This window comes from Choloepus didactylus, chromosome 5 (genome assembly GCF_015220235.1).
Source record: "Choloepus didactylus isolate mChoDid1 chromosome 5, mChoDid1.pri, whole genome shotgun sequence".
Lineage (NCBI taxonomy): Eukaryota > Metazoa > Chordata > Mammalia > Pilosa > Megalonychidae > Choloepus > Choloepus didactylus.
Window position 1 is genome coordinate 65,945,743 of NC_051311.1, and position 27,256 is coordinate 65,972,998.

Here is a 27,256-nt window from a genome sequence, read left to right on the forward strand (position 1 = left end):
GATGATGCTGGATGACCTCTGTTGGGTCAAAATGGGCCATCTGCATCCAGGATATCAATGAAGCTGATTATTGTGCTGCACTCCTTGGAAGAAGGGACATCTAGAGGACACCTGGATTCAACCCCCCAGGAGATTTAGCTTGGGATTTCTGATTGATTCTTTTTTCTTTAATACAGTTTTATTGAGATATATTCACACACACTATAGTCATCCACAGTGTACAATCAATTATTCACAGCACCATCATACAGTTGTGTGTTCATCAGATTGATTTTTGACTTCAGAACACACTTTACAAGTTTCTTTGTTCTAGCACATACTTCATAAGTCTGTTTTTCTGACAACTGATATCAGTTGCAGAGCTACCAACAGAATAATATGAATTTCATGAAATGGTCCTGGGGGCTGGCTTACACTGTTGTCAGAAAGGCTTTGGGGTAGGAGCTCATCTATATTAGTACAGGAGGCTTCTCTCCTTCATTCTTTGCATTTGCCCTTTCAGGTTCCCAGTAAGGCCAATATTAAAGTCCAGCCATGTGCTTCTCTCAGGAAACATGTCTCTGCTGAAACTGTATGAGCTTTATCAACTTTAATTGGGATTGTGGAGCACCCAAGTTCTCTTTCACATCATAGAATGTATGGACTAATCTGTAGGAAGAGGATATGTAGCTGTGATCTGGAAGTGTGACACTGGCAAAAGCATCCTACACTCCTTATTGGCTGCTTTTAGGACTCACAACTTGTTTAAGCTGTGATCACTGGGTGTTTCAAGGTCTGGGACCCATGTGAAATAATTTTATCTTGTTCTGAAGGCTGTCATTATCACAAAGAACTGAAACTCCAAAGTGGATTTTTGGTGCCATTTTGTGTAACAAGTATACCCTGTAGGAGATCACTGAAGCAGGAGGCCTTCACCATGGAAGGCGCCTAGACTTTGAGAGGTCACCATATGTATGGGTAAAGTCTTTAATTCTCCTGAATGCTTCATTCATAGCTGGTGTCTAGATAGACCCCTGGGTCTGTATCAGGCATGAATGGGGATAGTGATACAAAGTCTAAAACAATGTTAATTCTGAAGTTTCCTTTCAAGAAACCTGGCTCCTTTGACCTTCATCTGTATCTTCTGGAGGCATCACTCCTAGGAACAGAATTTCCTTATACTCAAAGACATCCCTCTATAGATTTTCCCAGAAATTATGATGTGATGAGTCCAAGACTGCCAGAATAAAGGCATGCACATGAGAAGAGGAGGTAAAAATTTTGCAGGGACAGAGGAATCACGGTCCTTTAGTCATGGAAGAAGTGCCTCTTCAGGACCTAGGACACAGAGAGTTATGAGCCTTTGGTAGGCTCAGTTGCATGTGATTGGCTGGTTTTTAGGCTTGCCATCCTTTCAGATAGACTTACATTTATATCCTCCCAAACTCACCTTATCCAGGGCCATCTTAGTAAATATTCAGACTCCTCAGATATGGCCCATTGGATAAAGGGTGTGTGGAGATCCTGCCTTGCACTGTAATTAGGCATTTTCAGCACTTTGGAGAAGGATACTGGTCCCTGTCTTCTTCTTTTCAAACAGCAGTGAGACACTAGAGAGGCACTAGAAGGGAAAATGGAATGCCCAAAGTTATGTTCCTGCCAATTTATTTCCTGAGCCCTTTTATCTACAACACTGAAAAGGTTGTGTGCTTTCCAAGTTCTTAAACCCTAATACAAGACCAAAAGGAGAATAAAAGCGCTGATGTAAATATGCCAGAGGGTGTGCACTGGGGCAGGGTGGGAGCTGGGGGTGGATACTTCTTCGTTCCCACTCCATGGTGGAGTGGAAGGGACACTGTCTGTCTCATCAGTGCCGGGTTATCTTTTGGCTGTCATTCTGACTTTTCTGCATGGTTATAGGCCTATTCAGCTTTTTTTTTCCCTTCCATTTCTCATACATATTTCCTAGATAATCATGTATTTTTTTCAGATATTTAGTTTCGTAAAGTTATGCATAATTTGCTCTTATAATTTTAAAATCTAATTTGTATCTATATGAATATCTTCTTTCTCATTTCTATGTTTATTAGTCATATCTTTCTTTATTGGCCAAATATTACCAAATATGACTTGGTTTTGTTGATCATGTCTATGGCTTTAGTTTTCTGTTTTGTTCATTTCTTCTTATAGCTCAGTTAAGTAAGAACTCAGTTCAGTTCCATGCTTCTACATCTGCATTTACTTTTTATACTTTGGGTAATTTCATGGGTAATTTGCAGAATTACTCATTTTCTAAGATTGCTATTTTAGACTTTAAATTTTCCTCTGAGAACCACTTAGATTCTATCCATAACTTTTCCTATATAGGGTTCTCATGATTGTTCAGTTCTCAATAGTTTGTAATTTCCTTTTTAGTGTGAGTTACTTACAGTGTTGATTTTTAGTTTCCAAATAAAAACTATTATTTATTTATTACAATACTAATTTGATTGCCTTTTGAGGTACAGAATGAAGCATGCATGATTCCTGTTGTAAATTTCAGTTTTGCTTTTTCAGAAATTTACTGAATGATCCATCTCTGAGGAGTCAGTCCATTTATGTTTTATATTAATGCAGTGGAAAGAGCAATATTATCAATTGTGTTAATCAAATTATTTTTATTTTTAATTATATGTTGTACTTTTACATTAAATTTTTGAAAAGAAAAATTAAAATCTTTCATGATGATTGTGGGTGTCCTAGTTTGCTAATGCTGCAGAATGCAAAACACCAGAGATGGATAGGCTTTTATAAAACGGGGGTTTATTTACAATTACAGTCTTAAGGCCACAAAGCATCCAAGGTAACACATCAGCACTCGGGTACCCTCACCGGAGGATGGGCAATGGCCTCCGGAAAACCTCTGTTAGGTAGGAAGGCAGCTGGCATCTGCTCCAAAGCTCCGGCCTCAAAATGGCTTTCTCCCAGGACGTTCCTTTCTAGCAAGCTTGCTTCTCTTCAAAACATCACTCCCAGCTGCACTCCATTCAGTCTCTTTGAGTCAGCACATTTATATGGCTCCACTGATCAAGGCCCACCCTGAATGGGTGGGGTCACACCTCCATAGGAGTATCCCACCGAAGTCACCACCCACAGCTGGGTGGGGCACATTCCAAGCAAATCTAACCAGCACCAAAACGTCTGTCCCACAAGACCACAAAGATAATGGCATTTGGGGGACACGATACATTCAAACCGGCACAGTGGGTTTGTCAATTTCTTCTTGTATTTCTATCATTTATTTGCTTCATACATTGTGAAGATGTAATGTTTCATTTACTTATATATTCTTTGTATACTTTAATTTTATCTTGCATTCTGTTTTGACCCACATTACTATTGCTTTCCAGCTTTCATTGTGTTAGCATTTTCCTGGTACATCTTTTTCAACTGCTCTATATTCAGCCTTGATACATAATTTTCTCCTTATTGGAAAAACACTTGAAGTTCAATCTAATGACCTCTATTTTTAATGGTAAATTTGACATGTATCCCATGAAAAATACTGATTTATGTTTGCCAATTAATTTTGTTTCCTCTTTGCTATGCTGTCATGTTTCTGTTCTTTTTTTTATCCAAAATTTTTTTGATTAATCAAGTTTTTTCTTTTCTTTTTTTTTTTTTTTACTCTTTTTGGTAGTTCATGGATTTTAGATCCTATTTCTACTTTTTCCAGTTCACTCTTAATTATTAAATATACATTTTAAAATATATATTTGCCAACAGTATCTGGAACTAATTTACTGGTATATTTTGCTGATTTTATACCACATCTTCTTCCTTCTTTCTCAATGTTTTCTTTTGGATATTATCTTTAATAATAATTTCAGAGATAGTCTATGAGTTAACAATTTTCAGAGTCCTTACATATTCAAATATTTTATTTTGATCTCCCGCTATGGGTTAGTTTGGTAGGGTTTATAAGTTTAGGTAAAAAATAAATTTCCTCAGAACCTTTAATTTTGTTTTCTAGAAACTAGTGTTGCTGATAACAAGTCTAATGCCAATGTGAGTTTTGTTCATTCATATATAACTCCCCTCCCCCCTTCCCTGGAAGCTATAAGAATTTTTTTCTCCATATTCCTTCATGCTCCAAAATTTTGTTTCTAGGCCAAATTATAGTTCATCTATCTTCTTGCTTAGTAGAAAGTGGGCCATTTCAACAAAAGACGTGTTTTTCTGCAGCTCACAGCCATTTTCTTCTGTTATTTGTTTGTCTCACTACACTCTCCGATTTCTACTTCTGGGATTTTCTGATCTCTGCTTCTAAGATAGATAGTAGCTTTCCTGCTCTATACAATTCTGCTGCATGTCTTTTTGCATGACATTTTTGGGAGAAATAACTTCCTCCTCAGATGTGTCCATCCTGCTATCAGTATATCTTTGTTTCCTAACAAATTTTTCCTTCAAATTAATATTTGAATAATTCATTGGTGAACACATTTGATGTTTTTTACAAGGTATGGGGAAGAGTTCTAATTACACTTTCAATTTCTTTAATGGTGTCCTAGTTTGTCAGGCTGCTGTGACAAATACCGTACAGTATGTTGGCTTAAACAACAGGAGTTTTGCATGTCTTGGTTTTAGAAGCTACAAATCCAAAATCAGGCAATGCTGTCTACACAGTGTCTTCAGTGCTCTCACACTGGCTTGCTGCAGGCCTTAGGATCCCTCAGCTTGAGTATCTGCCTCCTGTCCCAGTGGTGATCTCTCTCTCCTTGTGTTTGCTCCTCAAGTTTCCACTGATTTCCCGTTTCTGGCTCCTCTTGTGTTTCTCTTACTTTTGGCTTCCAATTTCTTTTCTTTCTGAGGCCTCCCATAATATGGTTTAAGATCTGCCCTTATTCAGTTGGCCACACCTTAACTAACAATAACATCTTCAAAAATGTACTATGTACAAATAAATTCAAACCCTCAGAAGCACCAATTAAGATAAAGAACATGTCTTTCCTTGGGGTGCATAATTCAACCTACCACAGATAGGCATTGGGCTATTAGATTTTCTGTTTCTTATTTCTTCTTTGGTCAGTTTTAGAAGTTTTTCTGTTCAATAAATGGAACTATTTGGTCTAAATTGTCATATCTATTGGTATAATTTTTTTTTTCTAAAATTGTCTTGTACTTTTTTAATGTCTTAATAATTGTAATGGTTTTCTATTGCCGCTGCAATAAATTGCCACAAATTTAATTGCTTAAACAACAACAATTTATTATCTTCCAGTTGTGTAGGTCAGAAGTCTGACCCAGGTCTCACTGGGCTAAAATCAAGGTGTTGGCATGATTGCATTCCTTTCCAGAGACTTTTGGGGAGAAAGTTTCCTCGTTCATTCAGTTTGTTGGCATAATTCTCTTACTTGTTGCTGAGGGACCAGTTTCCTTACTGACTTTCAGCTGAGGATCTTTCCCAGATTCTAGAGACTAGTACATTCCTTGATTGCCATCCCCTTTCTCCATCATTAAAGGCAACATGGGCAGGTGAAGATTCTCTTATGCCTCAGATCTCTTCTTCCTCTTATTCCCTCCAATCTTACTAGTGCCTGTCTTCTCTCTTCCTCTTCTGCTTTTAAAAGCTCATGTGATTACATTGGGTCCACCTGGATAATCCAGGATAACCTACCAATTTTAATGTCCAGAACCGTAATTCCATCTGCACAGTTTGCTTTGCCATGTAATGTAGCATATTCATGAATTCCAGCGATTAAGGCCTGGGCATTTTGGAGAAATCATTTTTCTGCCTATCACAAGGCTGTGAAAGTCAGTAAGGAAACTGGCCCTCAGCAACAAGTAAGAGAATTATGCCAACAAACTGAATGAACGAGGAAACTTTCTATAATAGAATAATTAATGAACTCCTAACAATGTCTAGTGATAGCGCCTTTTCATTTCTGATTTTGATAATCTATCTACTTTTTTATTTTTGATCAACATTGTTAGGAGTTCATTAATTTTCTGGTTTTTTCAAATAATTATACACTTTGTTGATTTTTCTGTTACTTTTGTTTTCTATTTTATTGATTTTAGCTTTCATGTTTATTATTTCATTCCTTCTATATTCTTTGGATTTACTTTTCTCTACTATGTGTTTCTTGAGATGTATCATTGTAGCAGGAGTTCTTTTCTAATGTATTTTAAAACTGCTTTAACTCCATCACATATTTTGATATGTTATCTCTTCATTGTCGTTCAGTTCAAAATATTTTCTGATTTTTATTGTCATTTCTTCTTTGACTGAATGGTTATTTAGAAATATGTTATTTAATTTTCAAACAGTTGGTGATTTTCTAGTTTTCCTTTGTTATTTAATTCTACTTTCTATCCTAATTCCACTTTAGTCAAGTAATATAATCTGTATTTCAATCCTTTGAAATTTGTCAAGTCTGTCCAAAATGTGGTTCTCTGATAAATTTTCTCTGGGCACTTTAATAGACTATCTTTCATCAATTTTGGAAAATCCTTGACCATTATCTCTTTAACTTTTTCTTTTTAACTATTATCTCTCACCTCAGTGGAGCTCCAATTTCATCTGAATTCAAATCTTGTATTGTGTTTCAGATATCTGTTATGATTCTTTTCTATATTTTAAAATTATTTATTATTTTTTTGCTTCAGTCTGGAAATTTTCTACTAATCTATTTTCTAGTTCATTGGTCATTTCCTGTAAAGTATCTAATCTATTGTTAAACTCTTCTATTGGATTCAATTATTATACTTTTTCAGTTTTATGCTTGTATTTGACTTTTTAATTATATACTATAGTTTCTTGGTAAAATTCTCTTATCTTTTTATTTATTTTATTTCAGCATATTTATGTTCAAGTTTTTGTAAATTTTTGTCTGAGAAGTCCAGTGTCTGGATCATCTGTGGGGCCATTTTTGTTATCTATTTTTCCCTTGGATTTTGTTCAGATATTCCTGTCCCCTGGCCTGCCTGTCCAATACTATTTATTGAATACTTTGCATTGTATATTTTAAAATGTAGATATTATAGATGCCCTTTTCCAGAGACACTTAGGTTTTCTACAGCAATTGAATTAGAGGCCTTTTACCTTGATGTAATCAGGAGTTGGGATAATTTGAGATTAGGTTATAGGCTTTCAATGGGCTTGTGTATTTCAGATTTACCTTTTCTCCTAGAGGGTAGTCCTGTATATATATCATTCTAGAATTCAGGATGTTTGCTAGTACCTATTCTCCTTAATGGATCCAAATTCCAGCTTATCTCTCATGTACTGTAAGACCTTCACATACTCTGCTTAGCTTTCTAGAATCCAGATTGTGTTTGATTTTTTTGATGTCTCTCTCCCTCACATTTGGTATTCAGGATGGTCTCAAGTTAAAAAAAAAATCAGTGTAGAGTATCGGGCTCACTTCTGTTTAATACCCTGGAATTTTGGGTCCTCAAGCCCTTCATGGGTAACACTGAAATTCATTTTTTTGTCTCTGAAGTCCTATGAGACTGCTGAAAGCTCTGTTTAAAGATTTGTGCTCAGCCTACAGCCACCATCAAAGAATTAGCACTTCCCCTATGCATAAGAATTGGTGGAGAATGGCTCATTTCAATGTGTTTCCTTCTTATAATCTTGGCACCCTAAGTTCTAGCTCTTTTGGTTCTTCTCTGATGCTTCCAAACTGTTATTTTGTTTTGTTTAACTTTATGCTTCTTTTGTTATTAGAATTTTTGGATGGATTGGTTAGATTGTAGCTACTCCTTCACACCAGAACTGAACTTCTTCATCTACTGAGATTTTTATTTTAATTATAAAATTCTTAATTTCTAAGATATTCATTTGATCTTTTTTATGGGTGTATAATTCCTTCAAATCTTTCCAAAGACAATAACTATTTTTATTTCAAAATCTTCTTCCACTAGCTCAGTTGACATCATGTTTTTTTTAATTTTTTGTGCCATTTCTTGGTATTAGTTCTACTTAAGTAGTGACTAATTTTTGATTGTCTATTCATCTCTGTATCTGGGGATCTCAGTTGTCTTCCTGCCTTGTTTTCAATAGCCTCTCTCTGGTGACAGTGGAGATGAGGGGTGCCTATTACCAGAACAGTGTGCTGGCGATTTGTCTTCTCAGCGTAGGGGTCCCTGTCCCTTCTGGTGGTCAGTGGTTCTACTGGGCACTTCACTACTCTGGCTCAGTGCAAGCTCAATGCTAAATATCTTCATTTCAAAGATTGGCTCATTCACCTCTCTGGGATCATATTTTTAGCTGGATCATTCCATCAAACTCAACAAGATATAATTCTAAGGAAATCAGAGGTGCTCTAAAGTGAAATGAGGTTCTTTTATGAGAAAAGTAGCTGATCGATAGCAGCAGTCCAAAAATACTCTGAATTCTCAATCAAATATGAATTCAAAAGTGTTAACTGCATCTCTCTTTTTGTTTAATTTGGCCCAACTCATTGTAGAAGAAGGAATGTTTTCTGATTTGTGTGGATTCAAGTTGTAATAACCTTGCTCTTTCACATCTCTGTATCTCTGTGCATCTATGGGAGCCATGTATATAGTGTGTGGCTTTTGAGTCAGACAAATCTCAGATTGAGTATAGGCTTTAGCTTCATGAGTTGCATGACTTTGGAAATGGTAATGTGTAAAGAGTTTGGCATGATGCTGGTACCACACCCTCAATAATTGCTAGATATTATGGTTGCAATCATTGAACAGTATCTAAACTCATCTCTTTAATCAATGTCAGATCTCTTTGAGATTCTATTAATACTTTTAACCACAACCCAACTACAATCACAGAATTTTCAGGCTATTTGAATGATATTAACTCTCCTTTCATCTTGGTTCTTCTTGTATTAAGTAATATCACAAGGAAAAAAACTATTTCTGTAATATCTCAATTCTCCACACAAGTGCCTGCTATGAGTTATTAATCTATTTCTTTTGACTTTATAAAGGGTTATATAAGAAGTATCTCTTTGAGAGATGATTTAGTGTGTTTTTCAAAACTACAGTTGAAATCATTTCCATAACATTAAAAAATATCCATAAATAAGATAGCCTAAATATTAAATTTCTCCTAAATTTTAAATTACTAGAAAGCTTGTATCTCCAGTCATTTGACAGAATTCAACATATTTTCTTTTTTCCCTGGCTCCCAGGAACCTTCCCTCCCAAGAAATACATGTATATATGTACATATGTATGTGTGTGTGTGCTTGCATACATATATCTGGATTATATAGTTTAGAGTTAAATTTTTCTTTCAATTGCAGTAATTGTTTCCTCCTCCTTGCTTCTTTCTAAAAATTTTCAAACTTTTGTTTTTTTGTAAAAGTTGTTCATCACAATTTTATGTTACATATCTGTTCAAATCATAATAGTTACAGACATCTCTATTATTCTTATTCTCAGTTATGACCATGTTATTGGAAAATGATTTGAGGTTAAAAGACAATGGGGAAGCAAGAGTCCATAGGAAAAAACATGGAGAAGAATACCTCTAACGGAGAAGCAAAAAGCACTCAAAAAGGAAATGTTTCAAATTCATTTGTATATATCACAGTAGAAAATGCAACACCATTGTTTACTAAATAATTTTATTGTTTCCACAAATAATGCTCAATATAAAATTGAAAAGCAAACATTGCATTTTATTTAATAATGTACTTTTAAACATCTACTTTATTCATAAAATTCCTATCAGGCATTAATAAAAAATAAATGCTTTACTAACCCAAATATTAAATGTCATTTATATTTAATTATAAGCACTTATTGTAAATCTAATATCTGTTTTTCCTTCTTTAGAAGAGCTTTTGCTTCCTTGAACTTGTCCTTTCTTTTCCTTGGAAAAGCTGATATTCTACTTGTTAGTTGATGCTACATTATTCACCACAGTTGGTTAGAACCATTTCCAATAAAATCAAGGGTGAAGATTCAGACCTCATGGTGAACCAGCCTAGTTCTGCATCCATAATCTTCACCATTTGATTTGAATCTTCATTTTGCAAACATGCGTCCTGAGCCAAAAGGAGATGTGATGAGATACTGCAGATGGATCAGAGTAAACCCATCTCCATCTCCAGTAACTATAACACAGTGCAATGTCTCTGATCTGCTGGTGAGTTAATGACACCATAACTGACAGAAGAAATACAATGCTCAGGACAGTGATTTTTCCCAGGGTGAAACTGCCTCACAATCTTTGAATGTGCTCAACCTAGAGTTCTACCCAAGGATAAAATATAGTTCCTTATGAATAATTTGTTTTGTGTGAATTTCTACTAAATAGTCCTTTAGGCTGAAAGACCTGAAGCCAATTTTGAGAAGAGTTAAGACTTCATGGGTCAGAAATGGGAGAAGATGAATAGAGAATAAACTCAAGGTTGTATGATGGCGATAATAGCTGTCATTTATTGATTGCAATATGCCAGGGTCTGTGCCAAAGTTTTATATACATTGTCTTATTAAACACTTTGAGTTAGGTCTGTGGAAGCTGAGGAATAATGGGAGTGGGTTCCCCTTAGTTTCAGAGCTCTTAAGTGGGGAAGGGATCCAGGCAGAGCCCAGAGCTCTCATATTGCTAGTCAATGACAACAGAATTAAACCAAGCTCAGGGCCCCTCTGAGTACCCGACTCTGTGCTACTGTGCAGGTGGCACACCCAGGAAGCCAATTCTGATATAAGGCCATAATTCCAAATGTGAGCATCAGGAGAGTAAGTGCAGATATTTAAAAACAGAAAGGAATTCCAAGGTCTGAGCCTGGGAAACTTAAACAGAAAGATGTTTGAGGAAGCTTCAGAATAGACTGAGAAGGAGAAGCCCCTGAGCTATTTGATCTAAGCAAAACAGAAGCAGTAGTAAAAAGTTTGATGTGGACTTTGCAATGGTCCATCAGTGTGCAGTGTGGAAGCTCAGCCAGAAGAGTTGGGTGGCCACCTCTGGTGTCTGCTGCTCTCCAGATGCCACGGGAGTTTTATTAGAGCTTGAATTGCCATGTGTGAGTCAATTCGTGCCTTTTATCACCCACCAGGCAACTCCAGAGTTTCTCTGTAAACCTTTGTAATCAAAAGAAAAAAAGTCACTTCTGGTAGTTGAGATTTTGAAATCCACTCACTGAAGCCCTGCTAAAAATCAGAATAAAATCCATTTTTGGATGTGGGTATCACTTTGGCAGACTCACAAGTTAGGGAATGGATAACAGAAGTAGAGAAAGACAGGTTTTAAATGTAAACATAACTTTCTAACTGGCCAAGCTATGTCTAATGCAACCAAACAGAACAGTGGCTGATTGTAGCAAAGAGGTATGAATAAACCATCTAAGGAAAGGCAGAAACGAACCTGTTTCTTATCACCTGGCACAAACCTACCTTAAGTGTTAGGTCTCATAATTGATTACATTACTTACTAAGGGGTTGAAATTTATCAGAGTCTGTGGAGGTCTGAGTATAGGTAGCTGGTTGAAAGCAAAAGACTAACCTTTCTCCTGGGATAATAAAATCTTCTCCTTCCTCACTTTCCCTGGAGTCTTTAATGATTCCAGACCATGACCTGTATTCTGTAGACCCTGGGTGTGCACAAACAACCCTTCCAGAAAATGAAGGAGCTGTAATAAGGGCCAGAAAAGATGTCGTGTTAGTATGTGCCGTTGTGTCAGCTTCTCCCTGGCTTATCCAGAGATTGCTTAAATCTGCTTCAGTGCATCTGACTGCTTCAGGTTCAAAATGTCCATGGGGCATGGAGGCAGAGGCGGTGACAGGCGATCAGTGAATATAATAGAAATGATATTCCCCTCCCTATGGATATTAGTATATGGAGTGACGGGGGCAAGAGGGGGCATAAAAGAAGGTTGGAAAAGAGGTTATAGTTAACATATTCAATACCATTCTCAGCATCTCTCAGTGGATTTATATTAGATGGAGTTTGTGTATTTCCCTCCTGCATTCTGGTGAGCTATAACTTTGAGACAGAGTGCTGTATTATTCTAGGAATGTAGCCTAGACAGTGAATATGGCCTTGGCATCAGCAAATAGAGTTGGCTCCTGGGCAATTGTTTTTTTTATGCCTACTTTGAAGTAACGTTACAAAAGCCTTTTCCTGTACATCACATAGTCAGAGCATGACTGTCAGCTGTTTGCTAAACAATGCTATCTGGGTTGGATAATTGGCTAGTAGGCTGCTCCTTTGTCCTGTACACATGAAAGGATGCTTTTTTAGCAACCTTTCAGATTCAAAGTTGTAGGGTAAATAAACTTCTTTGAGCTACTGCTTTTTTTCTAATTAGATGCTTTATTAAGATTATATCATTCAACCTTATAAACCCTTTATGAAAAAAAGTATTATTTTGCCCCTTTTCATAGATAGGGAATTTACGGTCAAATAAAAAACACAAAAAAATTAAAATTGCTGGTGACAAAATTCAAACCCAAGTCTGCTAACACATGTTTCCTCCTTGCCTGGCTCAAGGAATTAGAATCTCCTGAAGGTGTACAAAAAGTCATGAGTCATTTGGAATCATGAACTTGTTTTCTGTTTTTTTAATATATATAATATGAAAGATGTAGTTTTCCTAAAACAGAAGTTGGTGGCATTTGTATTTCTTTGCTTTTGTTGCTGTGGGTGCTTTCTATGAATTGGTGACTTACATCACTTTTTTCATTTCATTAAATCTTTAAAGATGAGACTCAGAAACTCAGTCTACTCGCAGTTCAAGGCCCTGTGACAGACACTAGGCCACTGTTAGTTTTTGGATTACAGGGTATGATTTTGTATAAATGCTTTTCCTGTATTAGACTCACATTAAAATTTTTCAGAAATGGTTTTAGAGAGCATATAAGTAAAATCAGTACTTTGGTGTAATTTGAAAATATAGTGTTTAATGCACTATGTATAGTACTATTTAATTCTAATGCCTGTGTTTATTACATCTTTCACTGAGTTGGTTTGTCAAAAGGATAGATTGCAGTAATATACTTAATGTGGAAGCTAGCATTCCAGAATCTTCTTCAGGCCAAATATTTAGCAAGCTTACATTTACTATACAGTACAGAAATTATTTTGAATAAGGGAAGAAAATTATAATATATGTTTATGATAGCTGAGACAACCTACAAGATTTTTGAAACAAAGTTATTTATGTACTATATGGAATAGTACTGTACTATTCCAACAGATTAAGACCTATAAAAGTAATCAAATTAATCAATGTAAGTTAATTGTCATCATTTCATAGCTGTTTGATCTCTGGAGTTTTTGTTTTTGTTTTTAAGCTAAACTGATTTGTAGGGGCCTGACTATGACAAAGCCAATGGTTACCTGTTTGAGTGGCTTTGAAATATTTATGAGTGTGGCTCACACTTGGCTATATCCATTCCTTATCTCAATGTCTTCTCTGCGCAGTCCATTTTCTGCATAGATTTCATAGCAATGCTAGCTTGAGGATAAGTAGGAATTCAGAGAGGATTAACCAACACATGAGAAGCTTATGAGGATTCATGATAATAGGCTGCTTAAAAGTATATGGCACAGCTTAGTGAGGTTTATGGGGTTTTAAAGCACATATCCACATTTGTATTGGGACCTTCTTAATTGTAATATATACTTAGCATTTTCAAATTTAACATGGAATTTCACTTACTGGCAGGCAGCATGACATGATATGTAATAATTTACCACTTTGTTCAGGGATGCATTTGAACCATGTCTATTGAGACTGGTGTGCATGAGTGGGGATTCACACTTTGTGTTTCTTACCTGCAGTAGTCATTAATAATATTCATGATAGAGTGGGGAATGACAGAAAGCATTTTCTTTGTTGTTTGTGTAAATGACAGTTTTCTTGAAGATTTTCATACACCTAAAAATGATTAGCAATTTCTGGTTAATTATTGTGTCTAGAATCTTGCATTGTTTCTTAGAGGTATATAAGAAAAATAGAAGCTATCTGCTCTTAAGAAAGTTGATGCACCAGTTGTGCATTTCATGTAAATTGATACAGAGTTCATGTAAATGAAAATAATTCACATAGTAATGCCTTAGTAAATGATCCATTATATTATAATTTCTTAATGCAGTAGTGCTTAGGGAAAGTAAAATAGTAGGATTATTTCTGATAAGGTTTTTCCAGGAGGACTTCCTGGAGGAGGCGAACTTTGAAACAAACCAAACCTGTATCACCTTGTTGAAGGATACTTCAGTGTTCACACTGGGGTTTTATACAAGGCCAGTTGTAGTGGTGTATGAATTCACCAGTAAACTCGGGAAACTACATGGTGTGATTTCACAGACAAGGATAGTTTCTATTTGTGCCTGATGTTCTCTTTATGGGTTGGCCAGTCCTATAGCTTATGGCTTTGCCCTCTGTTAAAAGAAAACCTATCCCCATAAGAAAAGGAACACTAGACTGATTCAGGTATTAACCCTTGAGGGTGAATGTTTTCTAATCCTTTATTTTAAAAAGACGAAATTTGTTTGGCTCTGAGGATTGCCAGATGAAACTGGTTAACTTTACATTTTGGGTGGTTATTATTAGAGTAAAGAGATATGAATGAAATTACCTATATGATACGGGGAAGCTCTTTATAATCTTAAAACATGGCTTCTCTGTGGCCTAGGTATTTCAACTTATTGGAGGAAATTATATTTTTAAGTTCAGGGCATTAAAAAATGGAAGTAGATGAAAGATTTTTGCTTTTGTTTTTAAAGATTAAAATACTGTTGTGTTTCCTTCCATACCATAATGAAAAAGCCAAAGGCAGTGATTATGGGCTTGACTTTTTCAGCTTGTTAACTGCTGAGTTGTAGAAAAAATTCTTCCAGGGAGACCTCTCTATATAACTACCAGATCAGTGAATTTCAGTGGGATGTGGGTTAAGGATGAAAAAGTAACAAGAATAGAGAGGGAGAATTTTCAAAATTTAAGTACCAGATACTCTCCACTAAGGGCCTACAGATCTAAATGCCAGAGGGATGAGGTCTTATATATTTTGTAAAATAAAGATCTTCTATATTTTGTAAGAGCACCCAAGTTTTGTCGATTCAATATTATCCTTCGGAAAACTTCTGCAAGTGTTCTTTAAAGGGTTATTTTAAAAAAAATCAAACCATAATAGCGTGCTTGTGATTTACCATGTTTTATGGTAGAATTAAGTAATGACGCAAAGACGCAAACACCAGTATTATCCAAACTGTGCAGGGGTGATTTTCCAGAACACATCATTCCCACTCTACTTCCACCATATATAATTTAGCTTCTGGGTTAATTTTATTGCTAGAAAAATAATACTTGAACCTGCAGTACCGGTCTGAAGAAGTCTGTGTAGCAGAAAGCATTGGTCTTTTCCAAACTGAGACCCCACTCCCTCACACCCCTCTTCTGGTATGGCTGGTTAATTTGTATAATAAAAAAGAAACAGCTCTACCTGCTTGGTTGTTTGTTTATTTAAGGTAGTGGGCTTACCTCATTCCCTACACCTGCAGGTTGGGATAAAGGAATGCTTGACTATAATTAAGGGCATTTGCAATAAGGGACTTTCCAATGCACCTTTAGCAGAAAGACCAGAATAATTTTAGAAAACGGTTATTTATTTGCTTTATCTTAGATCAGGATTACCAACATAGATTCTTTTTTTTTTCCTTCCCCTCAGATGTACATCCAGACAACAACACTTACTGTCTCCATGAGTTTAAGTGCTTCGGTGTCTCTGGGCATGCTCTATATGCCCAAAGTTTATATTATAATTTTTCATCCAGAGCAGAATGTTCAAAAACGCAAGAGGAGCTTCAAGGCTGTGGTGACAGCTGCCACCATGCAAAGCAAACTGACCCAAAAAGGAAATGACAGACCAAATGGCGAGGTGAAAAGTGAACTCTGTGAGAGTCTTGAAACCAACAGTAAGTCATCAGTAGACTTTCCGATGATCAAGAGCGGGAGCACTTCCTAATAGATGTACGTTTAACATTCTTCTACTAGACTTGGGGGCTGTGCTACGTGGCGATTCCCACACACGGTGGGGCCATCACAACAGTGACTGCATTAGTTACAACCAAATGATTTAATAATGAATAGCTCTTCTCCAGAGCATAAATATATATGCAAAATCTCTTTTACATAGCATGACACTCAGGCCTCCCTTTGGAGACATTACAGAGCTTGAAGCTTAGGAGTATCTTCCCTTTTTGAATTATCTTTCAGCATTTAGGAACTGTTTTCCAGTCTTTGTTAATTTGATGCTAGTTGCTCTTTGTAGTATTAAAAGTTAATCAATATTTACAGAATAAATTATCAAATATACAAGTAAATGATATTTTAGTTGGGTGTTCAGGGAAATGAGAAAATTGATTTAGTTAAGCCAAATTAAAACTAAAACAACTATAAAATTGGTTACTTCTTCCCCAAGTGGTCCTCTTCTTTTGGCTTTCTTTGGTTCCCCTCCTTGGATAAGTTAAGATAATCAGTGCTCTTCTCTGCAAGCCTCATGACCATGAGTATAAAATCCTTTCTCTCCTAACTTCCTCTTCTCTATAATCCACCTCAGAAGAAACACATGGTAATAATACACTCGCACCCGAACTGATCCAGGAGACTTTAACTCAGCTATCAAGTCCATCTCAGACTCTCTGGAAGAGTAGCAAAACAATTAAGAGAGTCATAAAACCAGAGACCTGAGTGTAGTAAAGACTACACCTTTTACATTACCAGGTTCTGTAGATTAGTCAGAAAGAAAGAAAAGATAAGGTCATTGCATTAGAGTAGCCTCTGGTCTTTGGAGAACACAACATGCGTATTTAACTGTTAAGAGTAAAACCCCATGTGTAAACATTCCCTTCTAAGACTTCCTCCAGCAGGCTGCATCTCCCACTCTCTCTACTTTTGACACTAAATATAAGAGAAGACTAAGAGTTAATTTTAACTAGTGTAATTATTATAGCAACTCATACTCTTCACTAGAATTGCAACTTGCCCTGGTATTGAGTCCATTTTCAGACTAAACATTGAATGGTTTAATGCCCTTACACAGAAATATCCTTAGATGATATTTATCAATTAATTAAACTTATTGGCTTCAATTACTATCAAACTTTTTGGGAATTGTTGACCAGAATCTCTAGGAAGATTACCTCCAGATCACTAATATGAAAGTTAGTCACTTGTAGAGAAAGGAGCATTACAAGAATTCCATGAACACACAACCCACATATTCTATTTTCTGCAATGTGAAACTTTGAGAAATTGCAAGAGAGGGAACGAGAAGCCTGGATTTTGAAAACAAATAGTTACAGTAATTATCAATTATAGGTGAGCAATTTACTAATAATGGGCCAATCTGGGCTCTTAGCAAAAGGACAAAGTAGAATGCCTAAGACTTAGGGGCAGAATTTTGTCTGCATTTTTCTATCTTGAAAGCATCAGTGCATGAAGTTAAAACCTATTACCTATTGTAGGATGTTAATAAACTGCTGTTGGCCATTTATAAACTTTGAACACTGACACTTCTCTATATGACTCACCAAAGTCTATTGTTTTACCTGCCTTTAAGCAGCTTTCCAGAAAACTATCTATATTTTGGTTGCAAATGAGAACAACCAAAATTGCAATGGAAGAAGTATCAGTCATCCCAAACTCACCTTTGAAAAGTGGTGGAAAAAACCGCTAGGTTATAGACTTTTCCTAATCCTTTAAAGAATAAATAGTTTTCCTGAAGGGGAAAATGCTCAATATCAATAAGGACTAATTCCATATTATTGAAATAAGCCTAACACATTTTCTATTTTCTATTATTTTCTCTTGATGTTGAAATACAAATTACATAGCAGGCATGTGCTTCCTTATTTTAATGAAGGCAAGCAGAGAATACACTGGAGAAGTCAGATGCTCACCTTTGGAAAGCAAAGGAAAGTTGAAAAGTGAATCAAGATAAAATAAATGACTGCCTGAAGGGATATTAAATTGTACTTTGGAGATTTGAATGTATTCACCTTTTACAGGGGTGTTTTAGGTGTGCATAGCATGGGTCCAGAAAAAGCGTTTAATGTTTAGGCATTCAGGAAAGAGAGTGTATAAAATCTTCCCACATCATCCCACACAAGCTGTCTTTGTTAACCTTTGGTCATTTACACAGCTGTCCTTCAATGAAAGGGTAGCTCCTACGTTTTTGAAACAAAGATTGGAATTCAGTATATAGCAGTCCATGTGATAAAATCAGGGCAGGTATCATGGGCTTCTTTTGTCCCCCTTACCTTTACTACATGTACCAGTGGCTTCAACTGAGTCTTCTGAAATCACAAAACCTCTAAAAGTAGTCTTAAAAGTGTCATCTTAAATGTGATCTTTTTCTTCTAATTATGTATGTCAGGAAGTATAATTGAATACTGGAAAGTCCATTGCCATTCACCAGTCTGAAACCAGCACTGTTCCTCTTCTGTTTTGAAACACCTCATCTTAGGATAGGTGAAGTCTATTCTTAATAAATTCAAGGCTGGTTGACCCACTGTAACAGTATCCATGTCATTGTATTCTCAGACTTTTGATAAATCGCCATTTGCTACAATGAAAGAACAATGACATGCATTAAAAAAAAGGTTTTGAAAACTATAAATCACCAGATAAGGATAAAGGTATTATTGCAATCATGAAAATAGAGAATGGTCTGTAGTTAATAGAACAGAGAAGGCTTGATAGTATTGTAGCACCTCTCTTTTCTTTTCTTTTTTTTTTTCCCTCTCTTTTCTGTTTTTGTTTGTTTTTGTTTGTTTTTTTCATATGGGGAAGATTTTGATAGTTATGGCTATTATTCCATTGTTTTTGTTGTTTACCTTGACCAATTATCTGTGACTGTATGATACCCACACAATGTCTCTCCTTCATGGCCAGGGAGTTCTTAAAGTCTATCATATTTAGAAATTCTTTGTAAAGGTGGCTTGTTAATGCTAGAAATTGTAGTCATCTATTCAAGATTTTAAAGTTTCAAGAGCTAGATAAAATATACATAAGTAATGTGAAACTGGAAGGGAAACCAAAGGTCCATGTTGATTGCTGGATTTGCAGAATATTACATTTAATACAAAAAGGTCAAGTGTTGTTTCATAATAGAAACAAAGTTGGTATGTATGAATTGTATCGATTGTACTTAATTAATAAATGATGGGCTTGGTATTCTTTAAGCTATATTCATAAATAATTCATGAAAACAGCTGCTGCTGGGGATAGATTTGCCTTCTCTAGCTTATGGACACAGTGTGGTACACACAAGGAAATTCATCATTGCTGTACTGGAAAACTGATTTTCACATTAGAATATTCATCTTCACTATAAGCCCCCCCTTTATTAGCTCTTCTCTGGAGCTGCGATCCATTTTTACTCTGTAACACTTCTAGAATAAAGATTCTAATAGTTGCAATATACTTGACAATCTCGAAGTTCGTCCCTTATCCCCTTTTTTATGATGATTGGATCATCAGTTTCCAGAACCTTGAATTCCCTCTTCAAAGAGTAGAAAAATTAAGAACTCTTCCCTTTTGTGAAATACAGTCTCAATTCTCAATGGAATTCTTCCTTTTGTTTTCGTGAAGATATTTTCTAATAGCTACAAAATGAAATATGAGTCTTTAATAAGCTACAGAGTCTCAAAGTTGGAATGACCCTTAAAGATGGTCTGATTCAAATTACAATCTTTTGAATCTTCTGAATATAATCTTCTTCAAGGTCATTTTGGCTCATGTTCCTCTATTTCAATCTGTAGCTTTTCTCCCTAACTAGCAAAAAGTTTTTCCTATGTTTTTAATTATTGTTGAAAATACTGAACAGGGTAGAAATTAAACAACCCTTTTAAAATATAGTTTTTCTAACTCTGATGAGAATACTTTTTCCATCTTGCCTACAAAGATTATATAAAAGTACATGAAACGCCTAGTTAAAGGAGAGATTTTATTTTCTTGGAGGCAGATGAGGGTATTACATAAACTAAAAGTAAAATGATAATAATGATGAAATAAAAGAGTAAACAAATGTAACAGTCATCTTACTTTTGGAAGGATTAAGTGGAAAACTAGGACTCCATATTAGTTCTCCCAGACTGTTGCTGTTCCCCCACAAATTTATTCTGCCCCTATCCTCACAAAAATTCAATTTTGTAGGTTTTAACCAGTTATGAAACTGAGGCCCAGTAAGGTTAGTACCAAGAAATTTAATATTAATTTCCTTCTTTGAGTCTTTATTTTCTAAACATCTCCATTTCCATTCTTTGGATGAAACCAAAACAGGCCGTAAATGTATATTGGCAATACACATATTTATTTGCTTTTGCATTCTAGGAACTTGATAGCTTACTATGTTCTTAAATGGAAGAATTATTCACTCTCAAACCCCAACTAATTATAAATAATTAACCCTTTTTTGTAGCCAGATAAGGCTCAAAGATTTGAAGTCTTTAAATTAGGTTGTAAGAAAATAGTTTTGTATTTTGTAGGGCAGATAATTTGTCTGTTCTTTCACTTAACAAATGTGTAAATCTTTGTTAACCAAAATACACATTTAAAATGAATTTCATCTACATTTATTAAAGATTAGAACTTTAACTTTTTTAGTTTTCAGCTAAATATCTATATATTATAAATGACACTAGAGGTTTTACAAATTAAAATTGATGAATTTGCTTTCTGTAATCGTCAAAAGCTACTAGTTCAATAAGTTATTAGTAACATTCTAAAAACTGAATATCATAAAAGTAGTCATTGGATTTTGAAATCATAGTAACAAAATAATATTCTTAATTGTCTTCACAGCTTCCTCTACCAAGACAACATATATCAGCTACAGCAATCATTCAATCTGAAACAGGGAAATGATACAATCTGAAGAAATGTGATTTGTGATCTTAAACAATGAACACAACACCGCAAAAACTCACTCCTGAAGATCTCTGTAGACTACAATCAATCAAATCAATAGTCAGTCTCTTAAGGAACAAAGATTAGCCATGAGCCAAAAGTATCAATAACTGAGAGTGAAGAAATCTGTTTTATAAAAATACAACCAATGAGTGTAAAGCTAAAATATTGCTTACTCCTGAGCAGTTACAAAAAAAAAAAAAAAAAAAAAAAAATTACAAAAGGAAACTGTTAGCTTGTGAAAAAAAATGCTGTTGAAATAAACCATGTCTGATGTTATTCTTGTAAGTATTTTTCTGTGATTGTGAGAACTCCCATTTCTGTCCCACATTGTACAACTTGTATAAGACAATGAGTCTGTTTCTTGTATTGGCTGACCGGATTGAAGCCCTGGGTTGTGCTAAAAATAAATGCAATGGTTGACGCATGCAATTTTTTATACAAATAATTTATTTCTAATAATAAAGGAATGTTTTGCAAATGTTGAGAGTTGTTTCGTTCCAGTCTCCAAGCCAGGGAAAACTCTTCTTTCCAGCTAGCACCTTTTCTGCTATCATTTAGCTCCTGCCATAAGAGCCCTAGTGTTGCAATGAAATAGTATTTCCTCAAGGAATCCATTTTTGTATATTTGTGTGTACATGAGGGAAGCTGTCTTTTATTTCTATATTAAAAGGCATTATTTGTGTAAAGAAGTTGTGAATATTTCAAGACTTCTATGGTAGCATTTCAATGTAATTGCCTCTTCTATGAAGATTCAAGTAATGCTTGAGGTAAAGTGCTTCAGGTATCACAATTAACAAATGATGAGTTAAACTTTACTTTGGAGAATATAATATGATAACCATCGTCTAAAAGTATATCGAAGTGTCACTGAAATTTCCCATTGTCTTTCTAAGAAAAAACTTTTGTATACTGAAATATTCCACGGTTAATACAATCGTATTAACTTTTCACCCTGGGACTAGTGTCCATTGAAATTAATGTAGTAGTAAACGTCACCCAATACATTCTTCAAAGTATAGAATTAGCATACTTCTTTCTAATAGAATTCTAATTCTAATGTCAATGCTTTCTTATTTTCCAAATGAAAACATTCATTGGTTCATGGAAGAGAATCATTAAAGGGTGAGAAACAGGGTGCTGATGTCATGCTAATAAATCATGCCATGATGGATAAAAGGCTTTCAAATCTGTTACCATTTTTTTGTCATGGATTCCTCTACTGCATACAATCCAAGACACCTATCAAGTCAATAGGTCTCTACAATCATTTGATTAGTAAATGTTCTCTCTGCTGAGTTAGCTAGGATAGCTCATTGCACTTCTTATTGATATAAAGAGCCATCTGTGCTTAGTAGTTTCAATCCAGATTTTGATAGTAACTTTATTTAATGTAGACGGTTGAACTAGCAAAGGTCAGGCTCCTTAGGTATAAAATAACATTCCCTAGATACTTACATAGACAAAAATCTGCCTCCAGAAGCAAATGTGTATTTATTGGTCTTTTATTGAATTTCTCCTAATAGCATTTATTCATTGTTTATAGATAATATTTAAATCAAGGAGGGAGGGCATTATTTTCAAGTTTCATATATTCTGAAATACTATAAATACAATTCTGTAATCAGGATCCTAAACCTACCTATAGGTGTGCCTTTCTAGATAAGACCTATTTTAAAACAAACCCCTAAATGCACATTTAGTGTACTTCTTTATGCCATGTGGCTTAGTACGACAGCCATACCAGGAAAAGTAATTATAATTATATTTAAAAATTTAAGTTTATAGTTTTCTTTGCATTGGAGACTGTTAGTTGTCTAAATTTTTTTTTTTTACTTGATGTTAACTAATTAATAAGTATTCTTGTGTTTGGCTGGGAAAAAATGTGTGAATTTTATGAGACTTGCATTCTAAGAGTCAAGTATATTTTCATGTTTTCCTTTATTAATTGACTCTAATCAGGGTAAGTGGTGGTGACAGGGTGATGATTATGAGAGCAAAGCTGACTCTCATGCCAAAGGTAGATGATTGTTATTTTTATGATGATGATTGTTTCTTTTTTAAGGCTTTGGGAAGAAAAATGAAATATTAAGTATAACTCCTGACATTTCAAAATTGTTCTTCCTATTAAAAATTTACCAATGGGCTGTTTTCCTAAGTATTTTTTATAAATTACTGATAGTTGTTTGGTGTTATACATATACAAAATCTTATTTTAACTCATAACAAAAACTCATAACAAAAAACTCATAACAAAGTTGAATAATAGTTCTTTTGGGTTTGCATGTGCCAGTCATCCTTTATAACATTATCTAAGTGGGATAATTTTTGCTGATGAAAATATCACCCTTCCCAGGCAGTGCATGTGGATAAATTCCTTCAACCTCTTACAGTAGGAGCTGGAGCGTTCTGACCTCCACTGTGATTATTTTCTCAGGGATTTTGCTGAGGGCTCCGGAAGGTGGTCATATTGGCTGGGACAATGGGAGAAGGGTCCAGGAGAAAAAAGGATTTAGGATGTGCTAGCACTGGTTCATAAGTCCCATGCTTTAAAATGAACAGCTTGTGTACTATAGATAAGCAAATGCAAAGTTGCACAGAAAAAAACATATAGTATTATGTTCTTTAAGACTGACCTTGTGTTTCATTCTGGATAAGAAATGTCACATCTAATCTCAGCGTGCCAGAGGAAATACTAAAAATGTTGCCCAAGGTAATAGTCAGCAAATGTCAGTAGCAGACAATGAGAGAGCATCAATGTGTCCTTGGGCCAAATCTGGCCTCCATTAAAAAAATTTTTTTTAGTTTATTCTAGTTAATACATAAAGGTGTCTAAATCAAGGATAATTGATTTTTCACAAATTAATTTTATTTTTAAACAAAATTACTTCTTAAATTTAAACTTGAGGGATGGTCATTGAAACATGAATAGGAATTGAATGGCTAACTTAATTTTTAATGTTTACCAGAAATTTTTATAGCAAATTGGACATTTCAGATGAACAGCATTTTGCTTTTTTTTTTTTTCAAGTAAATGCTACATTAAAGGAAATCACACAAAGATTAGAAGTTTGTATCATTTATAGTTCTTCCACTTTATATTCTATATAATTTGCCAGTACTTCTTCATGGTGTAGAGAGAATATTAATAGTTTCTACTATATAGTAGTCAATATTGATATTTTAGTCAATCATCAAATTGAAGAAATAACATTCTTAAATTCTATTATGTAGGCTTATCAATTCTTCTCATTTTATTTATTTCATTAGAAATACTTTATACAAGTGTTCTATTTCGTTTTTTCATTTTCTTATTTTCATTCATACTTTTCATTCATATTTTCATTTTTTCTCTTAAAAAATTTTCATAGCATTACCTTTAATACTTTTATACCTCTTGAACACCAATACTTTTTCATTTAATTTAACTTTCCATACCACACTCAAAATTTTTTTGTCTCTTTTGAACCCAGTGTATTATCAATATAAAGTCTTTTTTTCACATTTTGACTTACATATCTGCTTTCAGAGTAATAGGGATGGAGAAAATAAATTTAACCTATTAAATGTGGGTTCTAGTTGGCTACTGCTTAATTAAATAGCTTAGACGAAGTTAAGTTTGACAGATGATTCACTAAAAACTCATAAATTGTCAAATATAGATTGGAAAATATGGAAAAAAAGAATTGATTATATAATGACTTGGGTGGGTGGGGGGAAAATGTGGTTATGGAAAACCAGAAAATGGTGTAATTCTTCAGTTTGCCAAGTAACCATGTGAGATTATTTACCAATGAACTAAGTTTCATTAAGTTCACTAGAACAAAGGATAGTTTTAAGAGCTAATGAAAAATATTAGAGACCTAAAGTATAAAAACATGACTCTCATACAAATGTAAAATGGATGTATATTTGATTCAACTCATTAACTAATGAGGGAACAGGTAAGATGTTAGAAGTAGTCCAGAGAACATTTGAGAAGCTAGGCATATGTGTGTTTGTATTTGAGAAACTAGGTATAAGTGTAATTGGGATAAATCAGAGATTTTGATACAAAACTGGTGGATTAATACCTTACAGTATAATACAACATAACCTTTGAAGTACCTATTCCAGTGGTCAAATGTTATTTGATTCTCTGCTGAATAACAATCTACAAGTTAACCTCTGCACCTACAGAGTTGTAAAGTAGCTGTGTCAAGAGAAAGCTATATGCAGTACTGCGTTGAAAGAACACCTATCAATATCTTTTGCCAATTTCTATGTTTTGGATAATCTTTAACAACAGTTGTACCTCAGTTGTTTTTTTTCTTTTCCTTAATTTCAAGCATTACATTGACACCTCTGCATAATAAAGATCATAAACACACCTAAATGAATATTAAGACAATTCAAGTTAGTAAGGGAGGAGCTCTGTAACGGGGCTCTGTTTTAATTAATCTGTCCCATCTTCACACTTCTACTATATTTCTGTTTCAGAGGCTAGATGAGATAAGACAATGTGGAGAATAAATACCTTCGTTTGTATGTTTGCTTTCAGCTAATACTTCCCTATAAGGCAATTCTATAATAATCTGTGAGTGTGACTTTTCCCTTTGTCCTCTAGTTACTGTCACCTCTAGAAAGTATTTGCTATTCCCTTTTGTAGTATATTACCCTAAAAGGGGGAAATTAGTTTTTCAGGAGTGTCCCTGAAGAAGACAAGCCATGGATAACTTATTCAATCTCCATGCATTGCTTCCACTTGTCTTTCACTATTAGTCCTGGCCCACAACAGCCCATCCAAGAAAGTCTTTCCTAGGAACTTGCCACTGGCATATTCAGGCAGGAGAATCAGAAATGGAGGAAGACTTCTCAAAGTGGGTCACCAGATAGGATTAATGGAACCCTGCTTTCCCACAAATGTCCTAGAATTTAAAAACCCTCATCTACCCTCACTTCCCTCTGGCATACTAGGATCTACAGGGCAGAGTGATGGTGAGTCGAAGGGCATGTGATGTCCTTTCCCTATGGACCTATTTTCTGAATGGAGTTATTTGCAGGGCTGGAGCCAATGGTCCCTTCTGAGGATCTTTACTAACAACTTACATGAGGCAAAATTACAAAATAGATGAAATGTGGTTTGCCGACTTCTGATTTTTTTGCTCATCCTATTCTCCAACTTCTTAATATCTCTTTCTAATGTCACCCAGGTGACTAGTATTGTCAGTATATATTCTAGGTACTCAGATCCTTATTTCCCACTCTCCATCTTTGAACTCACTAATACTTTTTTTTTCTTCAAATGCCTCAACCCCAAATTGTTTTTCTGTTTCAAACTTATCCCCACTCCCAATACACACTGAAATCAAAGAGGCATATCAAAGTCCCCTTGGAAAACTACTGCAGCCAGATTTTAAGCACAAAATCACATAATTAAAATAATTTATTCACTCATTTTCTCTCAGAAACTATTTATTGAGCATCTGCTGTGTACTGGACACCCCTCTATGCCCTCTAAGTGCTGAGATTGTAGCATTGGCCAAAAGTAATCCCTACTCTTAAGACACTTATTTTTATGTAGAAATAAACCACAAACAAGATAGATATAGGATGTGTTAAATAATCATCAATGCTACGAGGAAAAAATAAATCAATGAAAGTGAAAAGAAAGATAGGGTTGAAATTTTACATAGGGAAGATGACATTTGAGTGAAGACCTGAAGAAAACAAAGAATCAATCCATGCAGTGCCTTGAGGAAGAGAATTCTGGGCAAAAGGAATAGCAAGGAGACAGACTCTGAGGCAGGAGCATGTCTAGACCAGAGTAAAGTGAATGGGATGGGACAGGATGGAGTGCAAGATCTTGTAAGGCCTTCTAAGTCATTGAAAGGACTTGAACTTTTATCATGAGTGATGGAAAACCATTACAGGATGTCGAACTAAGGAGTGACATGATAAATCTTAATTTTTGCTGAGTCTTTCTGACTGATGTGATGAGATGAGATTAACTAGTCTCAATGGTGCAGTGGCAGAAGCACAGACACTTCACACAAGGCTCGTGGATAATACAGGTGAGTGGCATGGACTACGTTAAGCCGTGGAGGTGGTGAGAAATTGTTAGACTGTGTGTACCTTAGCAGAAGAACCAACTAATTTGCTAATGGATTTGAGGTGCAGTGAGAGAGAAGGATGATTTCAGGGCTTTTGACATGAGTAAGTGGAAAGATGACATTGTTATTTACTGAGTTGGGGAAGATTGTGAGAAGATCTAGTTCAGAGAAATAGAATTTATACTAAAGAATGAATGTTAATATTTCTCTTCCCCATTGAAGTTCCTTCATTAGCATTTTTAAAGGTGAATGGGTCATTTAGTTGGAATAACTTCAAAAATCCTGGAACAAATTTGGGGA

General features: G+C 35.0%; 1 protein-coding gene across 2 annotated transcripts in view; it reads left to right on the top strand.

The window, feature by feature from the left end:
- The window catches only part of GRM8 (glutamate metabotropic receptor 8), an 896,233-nt gene extending 875,155 nt beyond the window's left edge, over positions 1-21,078 (top strand). The window contains exons 9-10 of one of the 2 annotated variants that reach the window (XM_037836249.1): positions 15,622-15,923; positions 20,760-21,078. In XM_037836249.1, the coding sequence (XP_037692177.1) occupies positions 15,622-15,918 (297 nt within the window). In that variant the 3' untranslated portion in view covers positions 15,919-15,923; positions 20,760-21,078. The remainder of the gene's footprint in view (positions 1-15,621; positions 15,924-20,759) is intronic. The other variant, XM_037836248.1, reaches the window with a different exon arrangement.
- The last annotated feature ends 6,178 nt before the right edge of the window (positions 21,079-27,256 follow it).